Source organism: Hemiscyllium ocellatum, chromosome 6, assembly GCF_020745735.1.
Source record: "Hemiscyllium ocellatum isolate sHemOce1 chromosome 6, sHemOce1.pat.X.cur, whole genome shotgun sequence".
Classification (NCBI taxonomy): Eukaryota; Metazoa; Chordata; class Chondrichthyes; order Orectolobiformes; family Hemiscylliidae; genus Hemiscyllium; species Hemiscyllium ocellatum.
In genome coordinates, this window is record NC_083406.1 from 7397302 (window position 1) to 7421548 (window position 24247).

General features: G+C 39.8%; 1 protein-coding gene across 2 annotated transcripts in view; it reads right to left on the bottom strand.

The window, feature by feature from the left end:
• Positions 1-582: 582 nt before the first annotated feature.
• The window catches only part of sugt1 (SGT1 homolog, MIS12 kinetochore complex assembly cochaperone), a 71571-nt gene continuing 47906 nt past the window's right edge, over positions 583-24247 (bottom strand). For both annotated transcript variants that reach the window (XM_060825809.1, XM_060825808.1), the window contains exons 11-13: positions 16852-16936; positions 7941-8122; positions 583-1263 (exon numbers count right to left, since the gene is read on the bottom strand). In XM_060825809.1, coding sequence (XP_060681792.1) covers positions 1162-1263; positions 7941-8122; positions 16852-16936 — 369 coding nt within the window. In that variant the 3' untranslated portion in view covers positions 583-1161. The remainder of the gene's footprint in view (positions 1264-7940; positions 8123-16851; positions 16937-24247) is intronic.

Below are 24247 nucleotides of genomic sequence, written 5' to 3' on the forward strand. Positions count from 1 at the left end.
TAGCATCCAAGGAAGTTTGCTAAACACCCTCTCCCTCACAAACCACTGAATAGACAGTTAGACCTGAATAAATAGCCAAGTAATTTGCAGTATTTTAAATCAGGCAGAGAATGCAGCATTTCTTAACATTTTCTTATTTCAGAAGATTCCTTTTCTTCAAATTCCCATGCTCCTCTTCTGACTGACATCAGAATCTATGGCAAACAGTAATATTAAATAAATGACTTTTATTACATGAATAAAACCCAAGGGTTGCTGGGTGCAGTGTTCCTATCTTTCAGCCAGAAGGACTGGGTTCAAATCCCACCTACATTTTGCAGAGGATGTTGTGTAGTGAGCTAAGGGGCTGTTAAGGCATAGTCATAATGTTCTACTTCTGGGCCACAGACCTGCATACAGAGGTACACCATAAGATCTGAACAGACTGATTAAGAGATATCTATGTCTAGAACCTACTGTAAAGATCTCAAACTTTGTCACAAATGCATACTTGAAAAATACTCCAAAACAATGTTGAATAAATAAAGACTGCATTTACAACTGTTCAAAATTCAAACATGAAACCAAAGGAACATGAGCAGCTAAAACAAAAAACGTTTAATTTAACAAAACTCAATAGGAAAACAGAAATATTTACTTGCAGGGAGAACAAAACTTTGTTCCGACATTATGTGTTGTTTAATTGCCCTTCATTAGTTCATAAAGCATTTCTCAAAAATGGTACCAAATATTTCATGCTAATGTCATTTCAATATATGATCGTGTGTTTCATAACTAGAAATAAAAGCAAGTTAGATGTCACATGTTTGTATGATACTTTTTAAAATCAACATGACAACAGCAAATCATTAAGTGGGCTCAATCAATGGAAATGCAAACAAGGATTGATATCAAACTACTCACACATGAAACACCACCATAAAGGTAAGGATACCCAATTTATTTCATGGGTGGAAACTGCTGACACTTGAAAATTAAGATATGTTTAACTGGGGAAAAGAAATCTGAACATTAATGTCAGACAAAAGAATGCATCAAATCCATGCAAAAGGTTATTCAAGACTAAGGCATAGTTTAGTACATAATCAGTTGGAACAGAAGAAAAAGTTCATAAGCTGCTTGTACAGTTGAATGTGAAGAAAACAGCACTAAAATTATATATCAAAGTTTCTTCCATTCCATGTCATCTGGAGGATTCACAGCCACTGTTTTTTTGCCCACCTCAGACCAATTTGTGCTCAGAACCGTGCCTCCAGATTCAGTCTGCAAAAAAAATTTTAAAACCATGAATGAATCTTAATTGCTAGCCCAAAATAACAATCACTTGTCATGATCCAAATTTTTGTTGACAATTTGGATGCATGGTATAATCAGTATATTTTGTATAATTGAAGAGAGTGGTGCTGGAAAAGCACAGCCAATCAGGCAGCATCCAAGGAGCAGCGGAATCAACGTTTTGAGCATAAGCCCTTCATCAGGAATGCTCATGCTCGAAATGCCGATTCTCCTGCTTCTCGGATGCTGCTCGACTGGCTGAGCTTTGGCAGCACCACACTCTACTGATCTCTAGCACCAGCAGTTCTTATTCTCTATTTTGTATAGTAAAAATTAACAAATGCAAAACAGTTACAATGTATATTGTCCAGATGTTGCTGCATGGCAGGGCTCCTGCATTGTAAGAGTTCCCAAATCAAAGAAACACCGAGCAAATACTCTGGCTACTTTCAGTCACAACTCAAATTTGCTGAATTGAAGAATATTAGTAGATATGCCTCCATTTCTTGGGATCTCCCACTTACCAACTTCTGACTTACAAATGTGAACTCAGGAGGTCAATTTTACAAACTTGACAAATGAACACTCCCTGTCTTACGAAAGGCTCTTCTACAGTGACATGCAAGATGTTCCAATTGGTGTTCAAATCAACTCATGAATGGATTCCAGAACGAAACCCATGTACAAACAATTCTTGTATTGCGCATGGTCAAGAAACAATTTAGGAAAATGGAAGAGTAAACATAAATTGATTAACGCCATGTTGATGGGAGGAAGAAAAGGAAATTAAGATGCTGAGGCTATTACTGCTACAAACATTTACTCAAAATTATCTTGGTGTACTTTGAAGGAGCTCTCTATTAAGTGCAGTGTGAAGACAGTCAAAAAAACAATTCAGTGATAGTGGCAAAATAAATAATTGAAAGTAATTGACTGTTTCTGAATGCAAATATCAGTGCTCATAACACTTGGGATCTACAGGTGACTGGCCTTCAGAATCCCCAAAAGCCTACTTAACACCATTCAGAGAAACAGAATCTTTGAGCAGGTGCTTTTCCAATCTCAGGCCGTTTCCAGCAATGCTTTCCAACAGGCTCAACTGCATATCACTATCGAGCACATCTGCAGAAACCATGCAGCATTTGGTTTGGACTTTCTATGCTATTATGCCAGGGTCGTCCATTCAGCTCAAGCACATTCCATGACTCAATGAGATGCGGCTGATCTGTGGCCTTAAGTCCATAAAGCTTGCTTTGATCCAAATCCCTCAACTGTACTAATAAAACTTCATGCCAAATTTAAAACTAGTCCAGCATCCACTACCATTTGTGGAAGAGTATTCCAAACATCTATCACTGTGGGTAGAAGTAGTGTTTCTTAGCATTTCTCTAAGTCTGGTCCCAATTCTCAGATAATACCCTCTAGTTCTAGTGGGTATTAGACAGTGGACAGTTATCTTTATTTAGACTGATTTTTTTCCTGCTAATATTGAGAAGGCTTCCATCAGGTCACCATTCAACCCGTCTAAATTCCAGAGAAAATTGGCTTAACGTGTGAATTATTTTCTCATGACTTAACACCTAACATCCAGAGTTTGAGAGAAGATTTGTAGCTCGGGTGCTCGTTGTTGTGGTTCTGTTCACCGAGCTGGGAGTTTGTGTTGCAAACGTTGTCTCCTTTCTAGGTGACATCCACAGTGCTTGGGAGCCTCCTGTGAAGCATTTCTGTGATGTTCCCTCCGGCATTTATAGTGGCTTGTCTCTGCCGCTTCCAGTTGTCAGTTGCTGTCCACTGCAGTGGCCGGTATATTGGGTCCAGGTCGATGTGTTTTTGATAGAATCTGTGGATGAGTGCCATGCCTCTAGGAATTCCCTGGCTGTTCGGTTTGGCTTGCCCTATAATAGTTTAACATGAGCAAAACTAATGTAGTGTACAAAATCCCACGCAAGGACTGCACAAAACACTACATAGGACAAACAGGATATACAGCTAATAACCTGCATCCATGAACACCAACTAGCCACGAAACGACACGACCAGCTATCCTTAGGAGCCACACACGCAGATGACAACCAACATGAATTCAACTGGGACAACACTACTATTATAGGGCAAGCCAAACAGAACAGCCAGGGAATTCCTAGAGGCATGGGACTCATCCACAGATTCTATCAACAAACACATCGACCTGGACCCAATATACCGGCCACTGCAGCGGACAACAACTGACAACCGGAAGCGGCAGAGACAAGCCACTATAAGTGCTGGAGGAAGCACCACAGAAGCACTTCACAGGAAGCTCCCAAGCACTGAGGATGTCACCTAGAAAGGGGATGAAACGTTTGCAACACAAACTCCCAGCTCGGCGAATAGAACCACAACACCTAACATCCAGGTATTATTCTTGTTACAAAGCCAAAAGATCCTTCCTAAAATGTGGTACCTTGATCTGCACTCAGTACTCCAAGTGATGTCTAACTAGGGTTTTATCAGCATACTGTTTGCATCCTTGCACTCCAGCCCTTTAGATATTAAGGCCAATATTCCATTAGCTTTCTTGATTTGTTCATGCACCTTTGTGATGTGATATTTTGAAGAACTAGCCACCTCAATCCCCACTTAGCTAATGCACTGAATTTGACTTCATATCCCAATCTATCCTTTTTGGGTCCAAAATGGATAACCTCACTCTTGTTTACATTAAATTCCATCTACCAGTTTTGCCCATTCACTTAGTCTGCCAACAGCCATAGAGATGTACAGCATGGAAACAGACCCTTCAGTCCAACCTATCCACACTGACCAGATATCCCAACCCAATCTAGTCCCACCTGCCAGCACCCAGCCCATATCCCTCCAAACCCTTCCTATTCATATATCCATTCAAATGCCTCTTAAATGTTGCAATTCTACCAGCCTCCACCACATCCTCTGGCAGCTCATTCCATACACATGCCACCCTGCGCATGAAAAAGTTGCCCCTTAGGTCTCTTCTCTCTTTCCCCTCACCCTAAACCTATGCCCTCTAGTTCTAGACTCCCCGACGCCAGGGAAAAGAATGTTTATTTATCCTATCCATGCCCCTCAATTTTGTAAACCTCGATAAGGTCACCCCTCAGCCTCCTACGCTCCAGGGAAAACAGCCTGTTCAGCCTCTCCCTGTAGCTCAAATCCTCCAAGCCTGACAACATCCGTGTAAATCTTTTCTGAACCCTTTCAAAAGTTTCACATCCTTCCGATAGGAAGGAGACCAGAATTGCATGCAATATTCCAAAAGTGGCCTAACCAATGTCCTGTACAGCCACAACGTGACGTCCCAACTCCTGTATTCAATATTCTGTCCAATAAAGGAAAGCATATCAAACTCCTTCATTATCCTATCTACCTGCGACTCCACTTTCAAAGAGCTATGAACCTATACTCCAAGGTCTCTTTGTTCAGCAACATTCTCTAGGACCTTACCATTAAGTGTATAAGTCCACGTTCTCAAAACAGACTCGTTTCCACAGCCACTCTCCTTCCTCAGCACCTGCCTACGGAACCGACTGATCCCGCACGGACTCCGGACTACATTCCAACCAACAAAATTTGGACCCAACCAGGACATGAACTCAGATTTCTCCAGTTTCCTCATTTCCCCTCCCCCCCACCTCGTCTCAGTCGATTCCCTTGAACTCAGCACCGCCCTCCTAACCTGCAATCTTCTTCCTGACCTCTCCGGCCTATCACCCTCACCTTGACCTCATTCCACCTGTCACATATCCATCGCCCCTCCCCCAAGTCCCTCCTCCCTACCTTTTATCTTGGTGCCTGGCAGGCACCCTCTCCTCTTTCCTGATGAAGGGCTCTGGCCCGAAACGTCGAATTTCCTGTTCCTTGGATGCTGCCTGACCTGCTGTGCTTTAACCAGCAACACATTTTCAGCAGTGTATAAGTCCTGCTAAGATTTGCTTTCCCAAAATGCAGCACCTCACATTTATCTGAATTAAACTCCATCTGCCACTTCTCAGCGCATTGCAACAGGATCTGGACCAGATGGGCCAATTTTATACTGTCTGCAATGTTTCCTACCTATGCATCATTGAATTTGGATATTTGACTTTCTATGCCATTATCCAAGTTTTTAATAAATAATATGAATAATTAAGGGTCTAAAACAGATTCTTGTGGCACACCATTGGCCATATTCTGCCAACGAACACCCATTATCCATATTTTGTCACCTGCCACTCAACCAACTTCTCAGAAGCATAATGCAGACAGGCTGTAAGACAGTTCAAGTCATGACCATGGGGACCAGCGAGCAAAACACCCTCAGGGAACCCATTCTGAACCAGAGGCAGAATGACTGAACTGGACTGACAGAGGAATGGTTACGCTGTGTACTTTCAGTTTTAGAACTGTTTAGGCACAAAGGAACAGTACTCAAGTTCGGAGAACCTTTAGCAAGCATTATAGATTTACAACTTATTTATTGCCCATGGGAGGTTTAAGCTTCTCTCTGGGCTTAATCGTGTGATTCTAACATCATTATTGCATCATTTATGCTTCTGTCAATCCCAATGCTCTCTAGGAACGGCAGCTAGACTCCCCCAGATCTCTTTGATTTTTGACCCTCTATTGTCCAGACCTAGCCATAAGTTTCCATTGGGGCTGGGAATCAGCCATGGAGTGGATGGAGAGAGAATTTGAAGCCTAAGGTAAAAGGCATATAAATGATTGGGAAGAAGAGTTTCTGAGAGCGCATCATTGGGGGGGGGGGGGGGGGGGAGGTGGGGGGGGGGGGGGGGTTGGAATTAATAGTATCTGCTTCCCACTGCTCCAGATTAATAAAATCTAGGCCGATGTCATTTTTCAAAGTTTATACAAAATTCTACTGGCTCTGAATTGACACCCCCTTTAAAATTTTCAATATCTTTCTCAGCCATTTTACATTTATTGGGTCATTATTTGTAATATATTGCAACTGAGTGGTCTCTGTAAAGCTACTTTATAATGATGAGTTCATTAGCTCTTTCAAAAAGTTAGACTTGATATATCAGGGATTTTGTGTATTGTCAGTGCCCTAATACACTAAGGGTAGTAACAGCTTTGTGCATGAGATGAAACAAAGTAAGTGTCATGGAGTCTGTGGGAAAAAAAACAAAGAGGAACCCTGAACCTAAAAATAGAGCCTTCAAGATAAATCGCAAGTGCCCTTGAAAAGAATATTTTTACCCTTAGCTACACATTAAGCAAGGGTATGTAGCATCACGGGTGTCAAGAATGATCATAAACTTGTATGTGCATAAGCACTTGGCAAGAGAGATGAATCAACCAAATATGTATGGTTATCAGAAGCAATCATGCAGGAAACAGCATGATCTGTATCCTAAATAAAAACACAGAATTACAGATGCTGTAAATCAAGCATAGAAATTGCTGGAAATGCTAAGTAGCCTGGCAGCATCTGTAGAGAGAAATCAGAGTCGACATTTCAAGTTGAGTAACCCTCCAAAACTGATCTATATCCTGTCAGTATCGGCAAAGTCAGATGGATGAAAATGTGGTTCAAATCATCCATGATACAGTACTCAAAGGCTGAGGGTCTAAAGGAGCAGCAAGCTATAAACAAAATGAGACCAAAATCAATATATGCGCAAAGCAGGCAAGCTTGAAGAGCAAGTAGCCTTTAGTAGTTATGCAGAGTAAGAGGTTAAGCAGCAAATGATAGCAAAACACTCCATTCTAATGTATGATAAAAATGTGGACATTCAAACTGAAAAATATAGATATTAATGTACTAGATGCATGAACTAAAACAAAGAAACCAGACACATTAACTGAACACAATGATAATGGCAACCAAGAGATGGCTGCAGCCAGTTTAGGACTTGCAAATGCACCTTCCTAAGTATGAATACTACAGGAAGGGAAACAGTGGGAGAAGTAGCAAGCTGAAGAGAGCAGATGCACTAAATTAGAAAGTGACCCAATTTGAAAACCCATTGGATTGGGCTGATGAATTGCAAGTACAGGACAACCTAGATTATCTCAACATGTGTGGGGTGCATTTTGATCAGATAATCAATGTTCGGATAATCGGTTTATAATGTACTTCCAGTAATATAAGCGAACAATATAATCAGACACTGGAAAAGGAATGATGTAAAACATTTAAAACAGGCAAGCATTAAAATATCAGATAATTTAATGCATACGTTAAATGATGTATAAATGTTTCTTGTGTCAAGACAGTATATTCAGAATTGTTATGCATCCCAATAAGTAAATAGCCAGAATTTGACCTAATTCTGGGTAACAAAATAAACAAAAGGGATAGAAGCAAAAAGGACAAGTTGCCTTTGGGAAACAATTATAAAACCAATTTTAGCACAAGAATTACAAAGAGCTTTAAAATGCAGCATCTGTGGGGTGAGAAAGAATGTATACTTTTAGCCTGGCATGTAGATCTATCATTGCTTGCGATAAGAAAGTATCACCAAGCCAAACATACACATACACAAAATTATTTATTTTTGCAGGGTTCAATGACTAAAGAAAGATAAAGCAAAGTAGAAAATTATTTTATTTTGCCTGACAAGGTTTGCTTTATTTACTGGCATATACTGACACAAATACATTAGAAATAAACACCCAAGAAAAATAATACTTTCAATACTTACAAATGACTTGTTCATAGCACGCTTCACTTCATCAGACCCATCAGCATAGATTTTCTGAAAGAGTTGGTTTAGAGCAGCATCTCCCTCAGGTTTTTCATCATTTTCCTCTTGTTTAATTTCCATTACTAGTTTATCCCAATTCTTTGTGCAGTGAGATGAAGATGGATACCGCTGCGGCTGTACTAAAATTATACAAAATAAATTGAAGAGACATTAGCAAGAACATCCAGCCGTCTGAATAATCAAAACACTACCACCTTCAATAAATGCATTCAAAAGTACATTAAGGATCAATATTACAGAAATCTCTAGAAGCAGCTTCAGTTAAATATACCAACATGAACTGAAAATTACCAGTAACTTCAACAAGCTATACTGCTCTGATTTCATCACTTGTTTCCAAATAGTGCATAGGAACACCAAATCCAAATTATTTTCATGAAGCTCCATAAATTCATTACTGTTCCAAAATACCAAACAAGTTCATGTAAAAATGCTATCCAAAAATCAGCCATTGCCGAATCTGTTTAAACACAAAATTTCAAAGCTAACTTTCTTCAGCTGTTGCACACAAGAATTCAAATATTTTTCTCAAATCTATATTTTGGAATTTCACCATCCTTTCATTATATTCCCTTTTTCTGCTTCCTGTGTTAACGTAGGAAGGCAAAAAGTTTGGCTTTGAGATAGTAATGTTTGGTTGAAAAGAACTAGAGCTTCTGTTAATCATATACTAAAGATCAGATGATTGACAGTGAAAAATTTGCAATACTTGGGTATTATGAAATAAAGCACAACATCAAGCCACAGGGGAAGTACCCAGTTTTTTTTAAAAAAATCTTTCACGAAGTAAGATTATCATTGTAAAGTCTACTATTTGTTGCTTGTCCTTAACTGCATTTGAGATGGTGGCATGGCCATCTATTTTAACTGCTGCAGTCCCGGGAGTTTATCCCACCTAAAATGAAGGAACAGCAATATAGTCTCAAGCCTGCATCGTTGGTGGTTATTTGGAAAAAAAATCATTTGTGGGACATAAGAGCCACTGGCTGGATAGAGTCTTTGAGAAAGTGTGAACTGCTTTCTTGAACAGATGCAGTCCATGTCCTGTAGATAGATCCACAATTCTGTTAAAGAAGGGATTCCAGCATGTCGATCCAGTAAGAATGGAGCACTATCAATATATTTGTAAGTTTGAAAGTGGAGTGGCTTGCAGGGAAACTTGGAGGTGGTGGTACTGTAATGTATCTGCTGCCCTTCTTCTGGATGGAAGTGGTTATGGGTGTGGTAGGTACTCAAAAACTTTTCTGGTGAGTATCTGCAATGCCATTTAGAAAGTACAAGATAGTAGGTAGCTTTGGAGAAGAATTTACAGGAGGTGGTGTTCCCATAATTGGCTGCATTCATCCTCCTCTGTGGTAGAGTCCATGGTTGAGAGGGTACTTTCACAGAAGGCAAGATGCTATAGTACATCTTGCTGATGGCACATAATATTGCCACTTAAGGGTTGCACAGGATGCTAATTAAGCTTTGTCCTGGATGGCACTGAGCTTCTGGAGTGCAGTTGGAGTTACATTCATCCAAGCAAGTTGAGAGCATTTCATCACACTCCTGACACATCACGCTCACAATATGGACAATTTTTGGGCAGTTGTGTGTTGTTAATTTGTACAGAACTCCTTATTCCTGACGCGTTCTTGTATTCACAGTATTTGTGTGGTTGATCAAGTTCAGCTTCTGGATTAGAGTAGTGATGGAAAAGCACAGCAGTTCAGGCAGCATCCAAGCAGGAGAATCGACGTTTTGGGCAGAAGCCCTTCTTCAGGAATACCAGGTATTCCTGAAGGGCTTTTGCCCGAAATGTCGATTCTCCTGCTCCTCGGATGCTGCTTGAACTGCTGTGCTTTTCCAGCACCACTAATCCAGAATCTGGTTTCCAGCATTAGCAGTCATTGTTTTTACTAAGTTCAGCTTCTGATCAATGGTAATCCCAGGACACTGAGGATGTTTCAGTGAAGATAATGTAATGAATGTGAAGTGGAGGTGGCTAGATTTTTACCTGTTGGGGATGTTATTCATGCCACAAAAATTCCAGGCAATATCATTTACTACTACTTATTCAAAACCCCAAATGTTGTTCAAGTTACACTGTATATGGATTTGATTTGCTTTGCTCATTATCTTAAGAGTTGCAAATGGCACTGTATGCGACAAAATCATCAGCTAACATTCTACTTTTGACTTAATAACAAAGGGAAAGTAAATGGCAAAGCAAGATAAGATGGTTGAGCCTGGAGCCCATGAGGTACATATGCAGTGATGTTCTGGGCCCAAGATGACTGGCCTACAAAAAGCTTAATGATATTGCGTGTTAGGTATGACGTTAAGCCAGCGGAGTTTCCTGATTCCCACCAATTCCAGTTTCGCTCGGGCTCCTTAATGCTACATTCAATCAAATGCTGCTGTGATATCAAACATACTCTCCGCTCATCTCCTGGATTCAGCTTTTTGGTCCATGTTTGCACCATGGCTGTAATTAAGTCAGAAGCCGAATGGCACCGGCAAAACCAAAACCGAACATCACAGAAGATTCTGACAGAGTATTATTGTGACACTTGCTATAACTTCCATCCAAAATTACATCTGCCAACTGTTGACAATTGACCATAGGGTTGTAGGGGATTTTAATTATCCCAATAATAAACAGGACATTTTAGATCTAAGTAGTCAGAGGGAACAGAATTCTTGAGATGCACTCATAAGAACTTAATTTGGCTTCTACATAGCAAGTCCAGCAAAGGGATATGGTTCTGGTCTTGTGTTTAGGAAATAACGCTGGACAGATAGATGGTGTGGCACTGGCATTTTGATGCTATTGATTACAATTCAGTGAGTGTTAATTGAATTATAGAAAAGACCAAGAGTCAGCAGAGTTAAGATCTTTAAACCGAGCAAAGGTTAGTTTTGTTTAGCAGATTTAATAAAAGGTGGATTGGGAAAAGCTACTTGAAGATAAATCTCACGTTGGAGTAGTAGGAAGCATTCAAAAGGGAAGCTTCAGGGAATTCAGAGTAAATATGTACCTAAAAACAAAAAAAGGTGGGTATACATTAGGAGCAGCCTGAAAGCTTCTTGACATGGAGGAGAGATGTGGCAACAGGGGAAAAAAAAAGCTTTTATCAGACACCACAAATGCAAAATTACAGAAAGCGAAGAGAATTATAAGGGCAGTTTGTTACAAACAAAAATTAGGAAAACAAGGGTCAACAAATTGATTCACAGTAGTACAGTATGGAAAACAGATCCTTTGGTCCAACTCGTCTACACTGACCAGATATCCCAAACTGATATATCCCCATTTACCAGCATGTGATCCATATCCCTCTAAACCCTTCCTATTCACAGCCAGATGCCTTTTAAATGTTGCACAACTGTACCTGCCTCCACCATCTCCTCTGGCAGTTTTTTTTTCCATACACATCACTCTGAAAACATCCTCCTCAGGTCTGTTAAATCCTACCCCTCACCTTAACCCTATACCTTCTAATTTTGGATTAGGTATGGTGTTGGAGGAGTGCAGGATGGCTAACATTGAACTTTGTTTTAAAAAGGGAGTGAGGGATAACCTGAATAACTACAGATCAGTCAATCTAACCTTGATGAACATGAGTTGGAGGTGCCGACGTTGGACTGGGATGGACAAAGTTAAAAATCACAACACCAGGTAATAGTCGAACAGGTTTATTTGCAAACACTTGTTTTCAGAGCACCACTCCTTCACCAGGTGATTGTGAAGATCATTATCACAATTTATCGCCAACTGAGTCCAGTGTCACAGAGATATGATACATTAAAAAGATTTAAGTCTTGCATCTTTAAAATTGGACATTCTGTTTTCTGTTCTTTGATACGTAAATCCCAGAACTTCTTTTAAATTACATTCTCAAGATAGGTCTACTTTTCTAACAATAGGTGTGCAGACTGTGTCCCAATGTTTAGCCAAACCGACAAGCCCTCTGCTTAAGTCCACAGAGTTTTACATGGATTCATGCAGTTGGAGCAAAATAAAATGCAATTCTGCAAAAACAAATTCACCCCATAAACTTTATATGTGCGCGTGTAGGAGCGACAGAGAGAGAGAGTGAGAGATGAGGTTTTCGTCTGAGAGGGGGTTCATGTGTGGGCGTGTCTATGCGTGCATATGAGAGAAACAGCCTGCATGGGTGAGAGCGTATGAGGACTGTGCGTGACGGTGAGAATGACAGAATCATACAGAAGGGTCACCGGTAGTATGACATGAACCCAAGGTCCCGATTGAAGCCATTCCCATGGGTACCAAACTTTGCTATCAGCTTCTGTTCAACCACTCTGCATTGTTGCTTGTCCCAAAGTCTGTCTTGGAGGGTGGTCACCCAAAGGTTTTGGTACCACCAAACCTTAAACAGATCATTGTGCACTGAGAACTGCCCAGCCTTCAGGACAACACCACAGTACAACCCTGTTGTGACAGCTGCTGCAAGACATGTCAAAGTATCGACACGGATAACACCATTTCAGATGTGGGCACTTCCCACTATGTACACGGTGAGTACTCATGCGACTCGGCCAATGAGGTCTATCTCATACGCTGCAGGCAAGGATGTCCTAAGGCATGGTACATTAGCAAGACCAAGCAGATATTACGACAACAGATGAACCAGGCAGGACTGTTTCCTCCCAGTCGGGGTACACTTCAGTGGTCCGGGACATTCGACCTTGGACCTTTGGGTGACCATCCTCCAAGGCAGACTTCGGGACAAGCAACCGAGTGGCTGAGTAGAAGTTGATAGCAAAGTTTGGTACCAATGGGAATAGGCTCAATCAGGACTTAGGGTTCATGTCACACTACAGGTGACCTCACTGCACGATACACACACTCCTAGTACTCTCACATCCTTGCAGACATTCTCTCTACACAAGCTCTCTCTCACTTAAAGATTTAATCTAAAAATGTTTCACACTTCCGGGACACTGGACTCCTTTGGCTAGAAATTGTGATCATGATCTAATTTGCCACAACCACCTGATGAAGGAGCAGCACTCCAAAAGCTAGCACTTCAAATAAACCTTTGGACTATAACTTGGGGTTGAGAGATTTTTTAATTTAACCTTGATAATGACATTGAAATCAATTCTTAGAGACAGGGCAATCTGCTGATTCTGTACTCAAGGACAGTCAGCTTGAATGCAGCAATGAAAAGTATGTTTGACTAACCATGGTTTTGATCTTTTGAGCTTGTAACAAGATGAATTGATGAGGGTACTGCAGTTGATGTGATATACATGGGTTTTAGCAAAGCTTTCGATAAGGTCTTATGGAATTAAAAAAGGCCTGAACAATCCTGAAAAATGTCACATTTTGGATAAACAGTATTAGGGAACAAAAGGTAATGTTGATAACTTTTTTTACAATTGGAAAGATGTTTCTTGTGAAGGTCTGTAGTGGACAGTACATGGTCCCCAAAATTCTCTGCTAGATATTTAAGTCCAAATCATTAATAATAAAGAGTATAGTCAAGAAGCTTCAAGGTGAGAAATATTTCCTACATGCTTGATAGTGAGGCTATAAGCTGTAAGATGCAGGGAGATATTAACAGACTTGTCGGGATTACAGACAAATGTCAAATAGAATTCAACCCAGAGAGGTGGTGCATTTGGGAAGGTGAAATGAGTAAAGGAATATACAACAAATAGGAAGATACTCAGACACTTAGAAAAGGTTGGGGATCTAGGAGGGCGTGCTCACAGATCACTGAAGGTAGTAAAACAGGATGATTAAGGCAACCTATGAACTATTTTCTTTTATTAGCCAAGGCGCATAATGCAAAGGTAGAGGGGAAATACTGGAGTTAAACAAATCAGAACTACTATTATAGGATAAGCCAAACAGAGAACAGCCAGGGAATTCCTAGAGGCATGGCACTCATTCACAGATTCAATCAACAAGCACATCAACCTGGAGCCAATATACTGGCCACTGCAGCGGACAGCTGGAACTAACAACCGGAAGCGGCAGATTCAAACTACTACAAATGCCGGAGGAAAGATCACAGAAGTGCTTCAAAGGAGGCTCCCAAGCACTGAGGATGTCACCTAGACAGGGGACGAAAACATCTGCAACACAAATTCCCAGCTCGGCGAACACAACCACGAGCACCTGAGCTACAAATCTTCGCATAAACTTTGAGTATTCGTGTGCAGTTCTGGTCAACGTTTTACTGAAAGGATGCAAATGGATTTAGGGAATATACAGAGAAGATTACTTAACAACATTTTAAGACTGCAAATTAAAACTACGAGGAAAGACTGAATATGTTGAGCTCATTTCTTTGGAACAGAGGCAGCAGAGGGAAGATTTGATTGAAGTGCAGATGGTTGAAAGGAGCCTGGACAGAAAGGATAGGGGAACTTATTTTCAGTAGCAGAGAGATTAGTGACTAGACTGATTTAAAGTGACCAACAGAAGAATTAGAGGGAAGGTAAAGATCATATTGTGATCTATTTACATTTGACACATTGAGCTCAGGACCTAGCTGCTGATTTGGCAATATTAATGTTATACTATGTCACATAATATTTTTGGTTATCAATGCAAAGGTGCAACAGAAGAATTCTTCAGTAAAACAAAAATATAGGAACTGCAGTCAATTACTCTGCATGATCAAGAATGTAAGTTATGAATTTTTCTGATGTGGAAGACAACACACTTATTGCCAAGATAAAAATGTTGCTAATATTTAGTTTATAATTTGTAGTTTTAAGAGCATAATTAAGATTTAGGAAAATGTTTTAAACATATGATAGATAACAATAGGAGTCAGAAACTGATAGGCATCCATAAATAAATCAATTAAACTCAAATTAGTTATTGGGGTGGCACGGTGGCTCAGTCATTAGCAACAGGTATCCAGGTTCGATTCCAGCCTCTGGCAACTGTGTGAAGTCTGCACATTCTCCCCGTGTCGACATGGGTGCTCCAGTTTCCTCCCACAATCCAAAGATGTACAGGTTAGGAGAACTAACCATGCTAAATTACCCAAAGTATTCAGGGATGTGTAGGTTATGTGCATTAGTCAGAGGTAAAAGGTAGAGTAATATGTTTGGGTGGAATATTCTTTTAGAGGGTCAGTGTAGACTTGTTGGGACAAAGGGCTTGTTCCCACACTTTAGAGATTCTATGGATTCCATGGGAATAATCCTGCGCTTATCTTGCAATGTTGGAGGTAAATGCGTAAAAATTTAATACTGGATGACACTCTCAGCTGGTTAACACAGCCAGGTGGTCTCAATTTTAATAGAATATGTAAATTGCATGAGCAGTTCTTAGATAATAAAGAAAGACAGCTCATCAACAAGAGAGCAAAGAGAGTTCCTTGTTGTGTGCCTGGAGTAAGAGTAACATTCTATTAGGGATATAAATTATTCACAAGGGTTACAGAATCAAAGAGTGGTCTTGAAGACAAAATGATCATTTTCTGCTTTTGAGAACACCCTTATGTTGTCATGGCTCATGCATTTGAGAAACTGAAGGAGACAAGTATTAGTCACGCCTGCACTTAAACAGGTGCGTCTAAGTGGAGGCATTCAAGCTCAGTTTGAATTCAGTGAGGAGGAAAGAATCTGGAAGATTTGTTTATCTTAAAATTATTAGATAGACATCATCAGTGTGCCTCCAGTGAAGCACTGGTGTTAGTGACCCACTTTCTATTTATGTGTTTATAAACACACAAATAGAAAGCGGGTCACTAACACCAGTGCTTCACTGGAGGCTCACTGATGTTATCTAGTATGGTGACACAATGTCTGAAAATGAACCTCCCAGCTCAGCGAGCAAACTTACATCTAGAAATTCAACCTGAGCTACAAATCTTCTCAAAACTCGCTAACTATCAGATCAAACCTACAGTCCTCAAAAGATTGTTATGACAGAAACGTGCCAGACCTCACTGAATCATCTAAACTACATTTGATCAAAGTAGTCTTCAGGTTTGAGAAGAACAACTTATTTACGTTTCGAGGATTATCAAGTGCTAATGGAAAGAAACACATGAAATTTCAAACCTCAGAGTAGCTGGAAAATGAGAAGTTGAAGTGAACTCTGGAGGCCCATAGCATCACCATGGTTTGGTCTCAAGAAGGTGAACGAACTTTCAAGTGTTTGATTAAAAACATAAGGGAGCAACTGGGGGAAGGGATATTTGTTTTTATAAAAAAGGTAGTGTGTTAAGTAGTTGTGTTTACTTAATTTAACTTCTTTTATATACCAAAATTCTGTTTTAGCTTAAAACTGTAAAATATTGGAATAATACATTTCAGGTCATTAGTAGTTGCCTAAATATTTCTATAATTGAGAACATTTCTACTGGGACCATAACAAAAAAAAACTTGAGTCCACAGTAGAACAGAATTGCAAAAGTGGAGAGCAATTGCTGCATATGGTATGTGTTCGTAAAACAAGAGACAGTACCCTCAGGCAATTTTCTTCAACAATGACTTAATTATACAGGGCAAACAAATAAACCACTGGTCTTCGGACTAGTAAATCACAAACTTAAGAATAGAAAGAAGCACTCACTATGATCTGAAATGATTTCAATTCCAATTGAGAGTAAATTGAAAAAAATTGATTACAGACAAAGGTCATGTTGCAATTTCCCAGTGGTTTTTTTTAAATTATTCCATGGAATCAAAGTAACTGTTAAATAGTTTTCTAAGTAGAAATGAATTAGGTTATTGGAAGAACATGACTGATATTTTCTTATTCTTAGAAGGACACTTTAAATATATTAACCTGACATGCTTCCTCAGTGGAACAACTGATCATATTTATGTTTAAAAAGTACACTATAAAACTACTTCAGCCAACTCTCACCTGGCACAAAATGCTTTACATCTGTTAGAGAGCCTTCCAGCTTTTCCCAACGAATGGCTTCAGTTTTCTTCAGCTTTATTTCAATCTACAAAACAAATAATTGATTTTTTTCTTAATACAAGTAATACTTCGGCTCAATAATTTGAAGTTTGGATCAACACTGACGATTCATAACTGAAGCTCAATTCATAACTGAGCAACATGTTATCTGCACTGGGAAAAAAATCAGTCACTGCCATGTCCCTGCAAGAAATTGTCTTTGAAGTGCAGTGCTACAATGATCCCTGAGGTGCAGAGAGGCCATTCATCACATCAAATTGCAACAACCCAACTCAGACACACCCCCACCCTAGCCCTATATTTACCATAGCTAATCCACATAACCTACACAACTCCCTACATTGGCCATGCTAAACTGCCTCAATCTACTTAACGTGCATATCTCTCATCTGATATTTTTATACATTCAGTTTTTTTGCTGGAAACAGTAGTCCGAGACCAAAGAAGAAGCAACCTTAACTTATTGATACAAGGTTTTTTTTTTAAAAAAAGGGTCACTTCTGGAAGAAAATCAGTAACTGCAAAATGATCAACCAAAAGAACATGGAAGAAAGTAATCATTCCTTGACTTTCAAATAGCAGACAAACAGGAACAATTTGACAATGTATTTGACAGTCCCACTCTTCTCAGGTCAGCTTGGACACTGGTATCACAGCCCACACCACCATACACTGACAATTCAAGATTAGAATCTATAGTATGATCTACCATTTCGTTTACAACAAAATCTTTCCTTAAGAAAAGGCTACTATTTTTCTCTCTGCTGGGTTTAATAATATCAAGAATTAAAATCAGTCATAAATCACTAAACTGTCTGGTTCAGATTTTATTCCTAAAGAACAAATGCCTGGATTAATCAACACTCCAACTAAAGGAAATTGTTTCAGTGAAATACAAGTTGCCAGTTGAAATTTTGGTATCTCAATTTTCTGAGAATGTGTTCACATTTACTTTAGAAAAAGCAGTGTTCAACATATATGAATTTCTGACATGAAAAAGAAACAAAAGAGCTGTGGAAATCAGAAGCTGACAAGAGCGGTTGGAAATACTCTGCAGTTTTGGCAGCATCTGTGGAGAGAAAACAGGGTTAATGTTTTGGGCTTTCAGAACTGCTTTTCCTCCATAAATGCTGCCAAACCTTTGAGTTTTTTTTAATTTGATTTGTTTACAAATTTTTGATGACCCTGACAGAAAATGTTCCAAATAAGTAGCATGAATTAGCAAAATTTGTTCCGTTTTTCATCTGACAAGCTGCCCATTAATAATTTGCAGTTTCCATCATTCCATATCTAAAATCAGTAACAAATTTACATAACTCTTAGCTAGCCATGTCTTACACCTTTGTGGAGTTAGCTTTTTTTGGCTATCCCTGCCATAAAATTCATCCGGTACTCCTGCTGGGTAGTAATTTTGTCCAGTGAGTCTGTTAGCAACCAAATTGAATGTTAAAATTATCTTATGAAAAGTATTGCTCTTCTTAGCATACCTTTGTTTACAGCAGCATTTTTGACATGGAGAGGGCTCAAGTGATTAAACTTAATAGTAATACAGGAATGACCAATAAATCTGGCTGGAAAGCAGAAAGCGCTGGAGAAACTCAGTTGGTTTGGTAGCACCTGCAGAGAGAAAGCGTTAACATTTCATGTCCAACGACTCAGCATTTGTTTTTATTTCAAATCTCCAGCACGAACAGGTCAGAGGAACCTCAATTATCCCAATACCAATTATCTGAAAATTGGATTATCTGAAAAAGGTCTTGAGGTCCCAATGGAAACATTACATCAAAGAAGTGTTTCCAACAGTGATCTTGCCTTTTATTTACAGTGATTAAACAGGCACCATCTCCAAGTGACTGTCTGCCCGTCTTCTCTCTCTCTCTCCCTCTCCATGTTTTCCCTGGAGTTCCACACAGGAGTGTACCCTAAACCCCCCCTTCCCCAGATAATCTCTACAACATTGTCCTGTACAGGGCAAAGATGGAACCTGTCAAAAAGTTGCAGTAAAAAGTTGGAGCAGTATTGGCCAGGGTTGGGGATATGGGGGATGGTGTGGTGTTGGGGGTAGGTTCTCATGAGCTGTGTGCTGCTGCTGCCATCTCACCAGGGAGCAGACTTTAAAAGCTCCGAGCCCCAGAGGAAAGGCATTTAAATTGATTAGCCAAATAATTGATTATCCAAATGAAACAGTGCCCGCCCATTACGCTCGGATAATCAAAGTTCCCCTATACCTAGCTTTGAGGGAATAATTTTTGCCTTTTCAGTTAGCAAGATTTAACTTCCCAATTCCATAAAGCTGTGTTGCTAAGCAACTGTTCTCAATGTCTGCATCTTTTGAAGTTATGATTGGAGATCTTTAGATGATTATCTGAGAAATATTTAATTTAGATAAGATGCATCCAGAACTCAATTTTCTGTCTGTCTGAAACCACAGCATAGAACAGAACATAAGAATAGGAGGAGCCCATCCTTCGAGTCTGCTCTACCATACCTGATTTTTTCATGGACTCAGCTCCACTTAACTGCCCTCTCACCATAATCTTTAATTCCTTTACTGTTCAAAAAAAAAATCTTAGCTTTAAAATAGTTTACTGAAGTAGCATCAACCAATGCTCTGGATGAAGACGTTCCTTCTCAATTCAGTCTTAAATCTGCTCCACTAACTTTGAAGCAATGTCCTCTTGTCCTAGTTTCACCTGCCAGTGGAAGCATCCTCTCTATGTCTATCTTATCCATTCCCTTTATGTATTTCTATTAAATTCCCTGTTCTAAAACCTAATGAATATAATTCCAGTCTACTTTGTCTGTCCTCGCAAGCTAACTCCTTCAACTCCAGAATCAACTTAGTGAACTTCCTCTGCATCCACTCTGGTGCCAGTACACCCTTTAAGTAAGGAGACCAAAACAGCATGCATTATTCCACGTGTGGCCTCACCGGCATCCTAAATAGCTGCAACATAACCTTCCTGCTTTCAGTAATGAAGGACAAAATTCCATTTGCCTTCCTAATTACTTGCACCGGCAGACCAACCTTCCATGATTCATGCACAAGGACACCCAGGCCCCTCTGCATTGCAGCATGCTGCAATTTTTTATTATTTAAGTAATAATCCTTTTCACTGTTACTCTGACCAAAATGGATGACTTTCAATTGCCAGACCTTTGCCCACTCAAAGTATCTACGTTTCTCGGCAAAGTTTCACAGTCCTCTGCACACTTTGCTCTGCCACTCATCTGCAAACTGACTAACCACACATGGTCCTCAATTCCAAACCATCTATATAAATTGTGAATAAGTGTGGTCCCAACACTAATCCCTGAGGCACACCAGTAATTACTGATTGCCAAGCAGAACAGCACTCATTTATCCCCAATGTTCAGCTCTAGGAAACTGAGGAATAAGGAATGATGCTTTAATAATAAAAAAAAACAAAGTATGTTCCTTCCAGAAAACAGGTATTTTCAGGACCTGTGATAACATTAACTGGCAAATGACAATCTCAAATGTGAGTAGTCAATTCCCATTGTGCGTGTCATTTAATTTCAGCTGAAATTACTGTAGGAATGTAACAATAATGCCAGGTTCAAGGCAGATCAGAAAAGAGTCAGATTTGTAAGTTGTGGATTTTGTGAAGGAACACAAGTATCCCATGAAGCTCTGCACTCGCCAAGTAACAGTCAAAATTCAGTCTCTGTTTGTGAAGAAAGGCTGTGTGACTAATGTTTGTAGAGCTATTGGCTTATATTTTTAAAAAAAAACGTAATGAATCATTCCTTCAGGCAAGGAGGGAGCCCCCCACCCCCCCCAAAAAAGACAACGAATAAAATGTGGTTTCGTACCTGTAAAGTAGCCCTATACTGGAGAATGAAATCAAAAGGGTGGGGAGGAAAATCAAACAAAGTAGGGACAGAACAGTGCATTCCATTATTCAACTTAAATTTGCAATCTAACATTACCCCATCAAAAGGAAAAATGTATTTCAACAAAAACATGGATAGATTTTCAATTTAACAAAGATTTATGGTGACCTTGGTACACATTAATCTGTATTGTATGCATAAATACTTCATGTTAAGACATGTCACTGGTACTTGCCAGCCTAACCTAGGGAACCATTTAGACCTTTGAACAGATAAACCTTTGTGTAAGCTGCCTTTACAGGCAACCAGCAGGAAAAGCTGCAGCATTACACAAAATCTCAATCTAACACCGAATGTGAACAACCTTGTGCTCGAGCTATGCAGTCTAATCTAATTATTCACAGAACGGTATAAATTTCAATAATAATTCTTCCTATTTAGCTATCATCCAATGCGTTCCTTCATCTGACCTTCTGCAAATTTGATTTAAACACAGTATGTCGAACAGGGAGACACTTGTAAATCATGGGAGTAGTTTTTTTTTGAAAAAGATAACTAAAGCTTCAGCCAGCAAAACTTTAATCTTGAAAATGTATTATCATCTTGATTCTACTTTGGAACAAACCACAAATTTACAAAAATTCACAGAAAACTTACAAGAGTAAAAGCATTTAGAAAGGATTTGTGCGCTAAAATTGGTTAGTATTTTGCCAACCTGCCATTATTTTGACCCCTCATGCTTGAAGATTTCCCACCACCTGAAAGAGCCATTTCTAGACAAGAAATGTTCTCTTTACTTGTATATGCAACATACAGATGCTGGCAATAAGTACATAAGCCACAGAAGATGCAGGGTTTAGGGATAGGATAGGATAGGAGGATAGGATAGGGTAGGGGGATAGTGTTTTTTGGGTGAGTGGCTCTTTGGAGGGTCAGTGTGGACTTGTTGGGCCAAATGGCCTACTTCCAGACCGTACGGATCCTATAATTTCAAATGATCACCACCTCTCTAGAGATTATGTTAGTCTATAAATACCTTCACCATCTCACCAAGGTTCATTTTGCTGAAATCACACTACTTTTGTTTTGAACTCAATATTCAAAATAAGCTAAGCTAGTTACAATCAATTATAAATTAAACTTTGCATCCACCTTAGAACAAGGTTCCCAAACACAAATTATAACAAATCATGAATCTTCATCAGACCACTTTTTTGCTGCCCCATCCCACACACCCCTGTAACATCCTTTTCCCATCACTGTGCCTTTTTCATTCAGGGACGTTGGCTTTGTTTGCAACCTCAACATTTTACTCATCACTAAATGCTCTCAAAGTAGTGACGCAGCTGCCTTTTGAACCATTTGTTTTATTCATTTGGGCACAATGCTGTTAAGCAAATTTGACTCCGCAACAGCGAAGGAATGGCAATATATTTCCAAGTCTGTGGCTTCAAGGAACTTGCAGGTTGTAGCGTTTCCAAGTATCTGCTGCTCTTGCCCTTCCAGATTTTAGTATCTGTATGGCTTGAAGGTGCTGTCTAAGGAGCCTCAAATGAATCTGTCACAGCACTACATTGAGATGAACAGCACCAAACAATTGGGTTACTTTGTTCTGAATGGCTTCAGGCTTCAATTTTTGTTGCTGGAAATGCACTCATCAGGTAAGTGGGAAGGTTTCCATCATATTTCAAATTGCTGTTTGTAGATGGTAGACAGGCAGTGAGTCAGAGTTCCCAGCCTCTGACCTGCTCTTGTAATCTCAACACTTAAATCGCTAGTCCAGTTCAGTTTCTGATCAATAAGCCCCAGGTAGTGGATCATGGGCAATTCAGTCAGTGATGTCAAAGGGTATCAATGGATATGGTTAAATCACTTGTTGGGATGAGTCACTGCCTGGCACAAAATCTTGTTATCTGCCTAGATGTTGCCCAAGTCTTGCTGCATTTGAATTCAGACTGATTCAGTATCTGAGTCATGAGTAGTGCTAAGTATTGCATAATTACCAGAGAACATCTTCCATTTCTGACTTCCTTATAGTGGGAAGGTGTCTGATGAAGTAGTTGATGACAGCTGCACTTAGAACACCATCCTCTGGAGCTCTTCCTCAAAATGTGAGTAGCTCCAGCATTTCCTATTTTGTCATTTTCCTTTTTACTGTGCCGGGAACTTTGTGCAAAGCTTACTAATCCATTTAAAACGGTCAGGACGAGATCATATCCGGAGTGAGAAACAGCCCAAGTGAATATATAGTTCAGGGAATATGGAGGCAACACAGCAATTCACTGCACAAGGGGAAAAGTGTTTTTTGCTTTGTTTTATGGAACATCCTTTGTAAGGTCTGTTTTAAACAGGATAAATAGAAGCCCAGAATCAGGGCCCAGCACCAAAAAAAAGTGTGTCATTACAGCTAAACCAAATGGTCACTGGTTAGTGACAGCTACTAAGTTAACGACTTAACAGGTTACTTTCAGATTGAAGTTAGTACAGAAATATTTATAGGCTACAAACTAAAATCCCAGTCAAGTTTTTAAAAATAAAATTTAAAACTAAGCAATAGAGATGATGGGCCACGCGATTTGTTGTTACTGCAAGGTGTGGGAGCTGGTGGACATCATTTATAATTCAGAATGACAATATCTGCAGCAAGTGCTGAGTTACTGGAGGAACTGTGGCTCAGAATTAATGAACTAGAGTCTGAACTTTGAACAATATGATACATCATGGATAGGGAGAATTAACTGGATGCCATTTTAGGAAGCACTCAGATTAATGACCTCAAACTCAGAGACAAGTGAGGGAAAATGGTTGAATCCAGGAGGTAGCACTGAAGGAGCCTCAGCCCTGGAGTATGTTTAATAGGTTCAGATTTTTGCTTCATGTGTGGTTGAAAGTGGGGGTTTGTAAGGAGTATGAGAAAACTGACCATAGCATAGAACATTACAGCACAGTACAGGCCCTTCAACCCTTTATGTTGCACCAATCTGTGAAACCAATCTGAAACCCATCTAACCTACACTATTTCAGTCTCGTCCATATGCCTGCCCAATGACCGCTTAAGTGCCCTTCAAGTTGGCGAGTCTACTGCTGTTGCAGGCAGTGCATTCCATGCCCCTACTACTGAGTAAAGAAACTATCACTGACATCTGTCCTATATCTATCACCCCTCAACTTAAAGCTATGGCCCCTATTGCTAGCCATCGCCAGAGGAAAAAGGCTCTCACTGTCCACCCGATTAACCCTCTGATTATCTTATATGTCTCAATTATGCCACCTCGCAATCATCATCTCTCTAACGAAAAGAGCTTCAAATCCGTCAACCTTTTCTTGTAAGACCTTCCCTGCAAGCCAAGCAACATTCTAGAAAATCTCTTTGAACCCTTTCCAAGCTTCCACATCCTTCCTATTACGCAGCGACCAGAATTGTACACAATACCGCAAGTGCTGCCACACCAGAGTTTTGTGCAGCTACAGCATGACC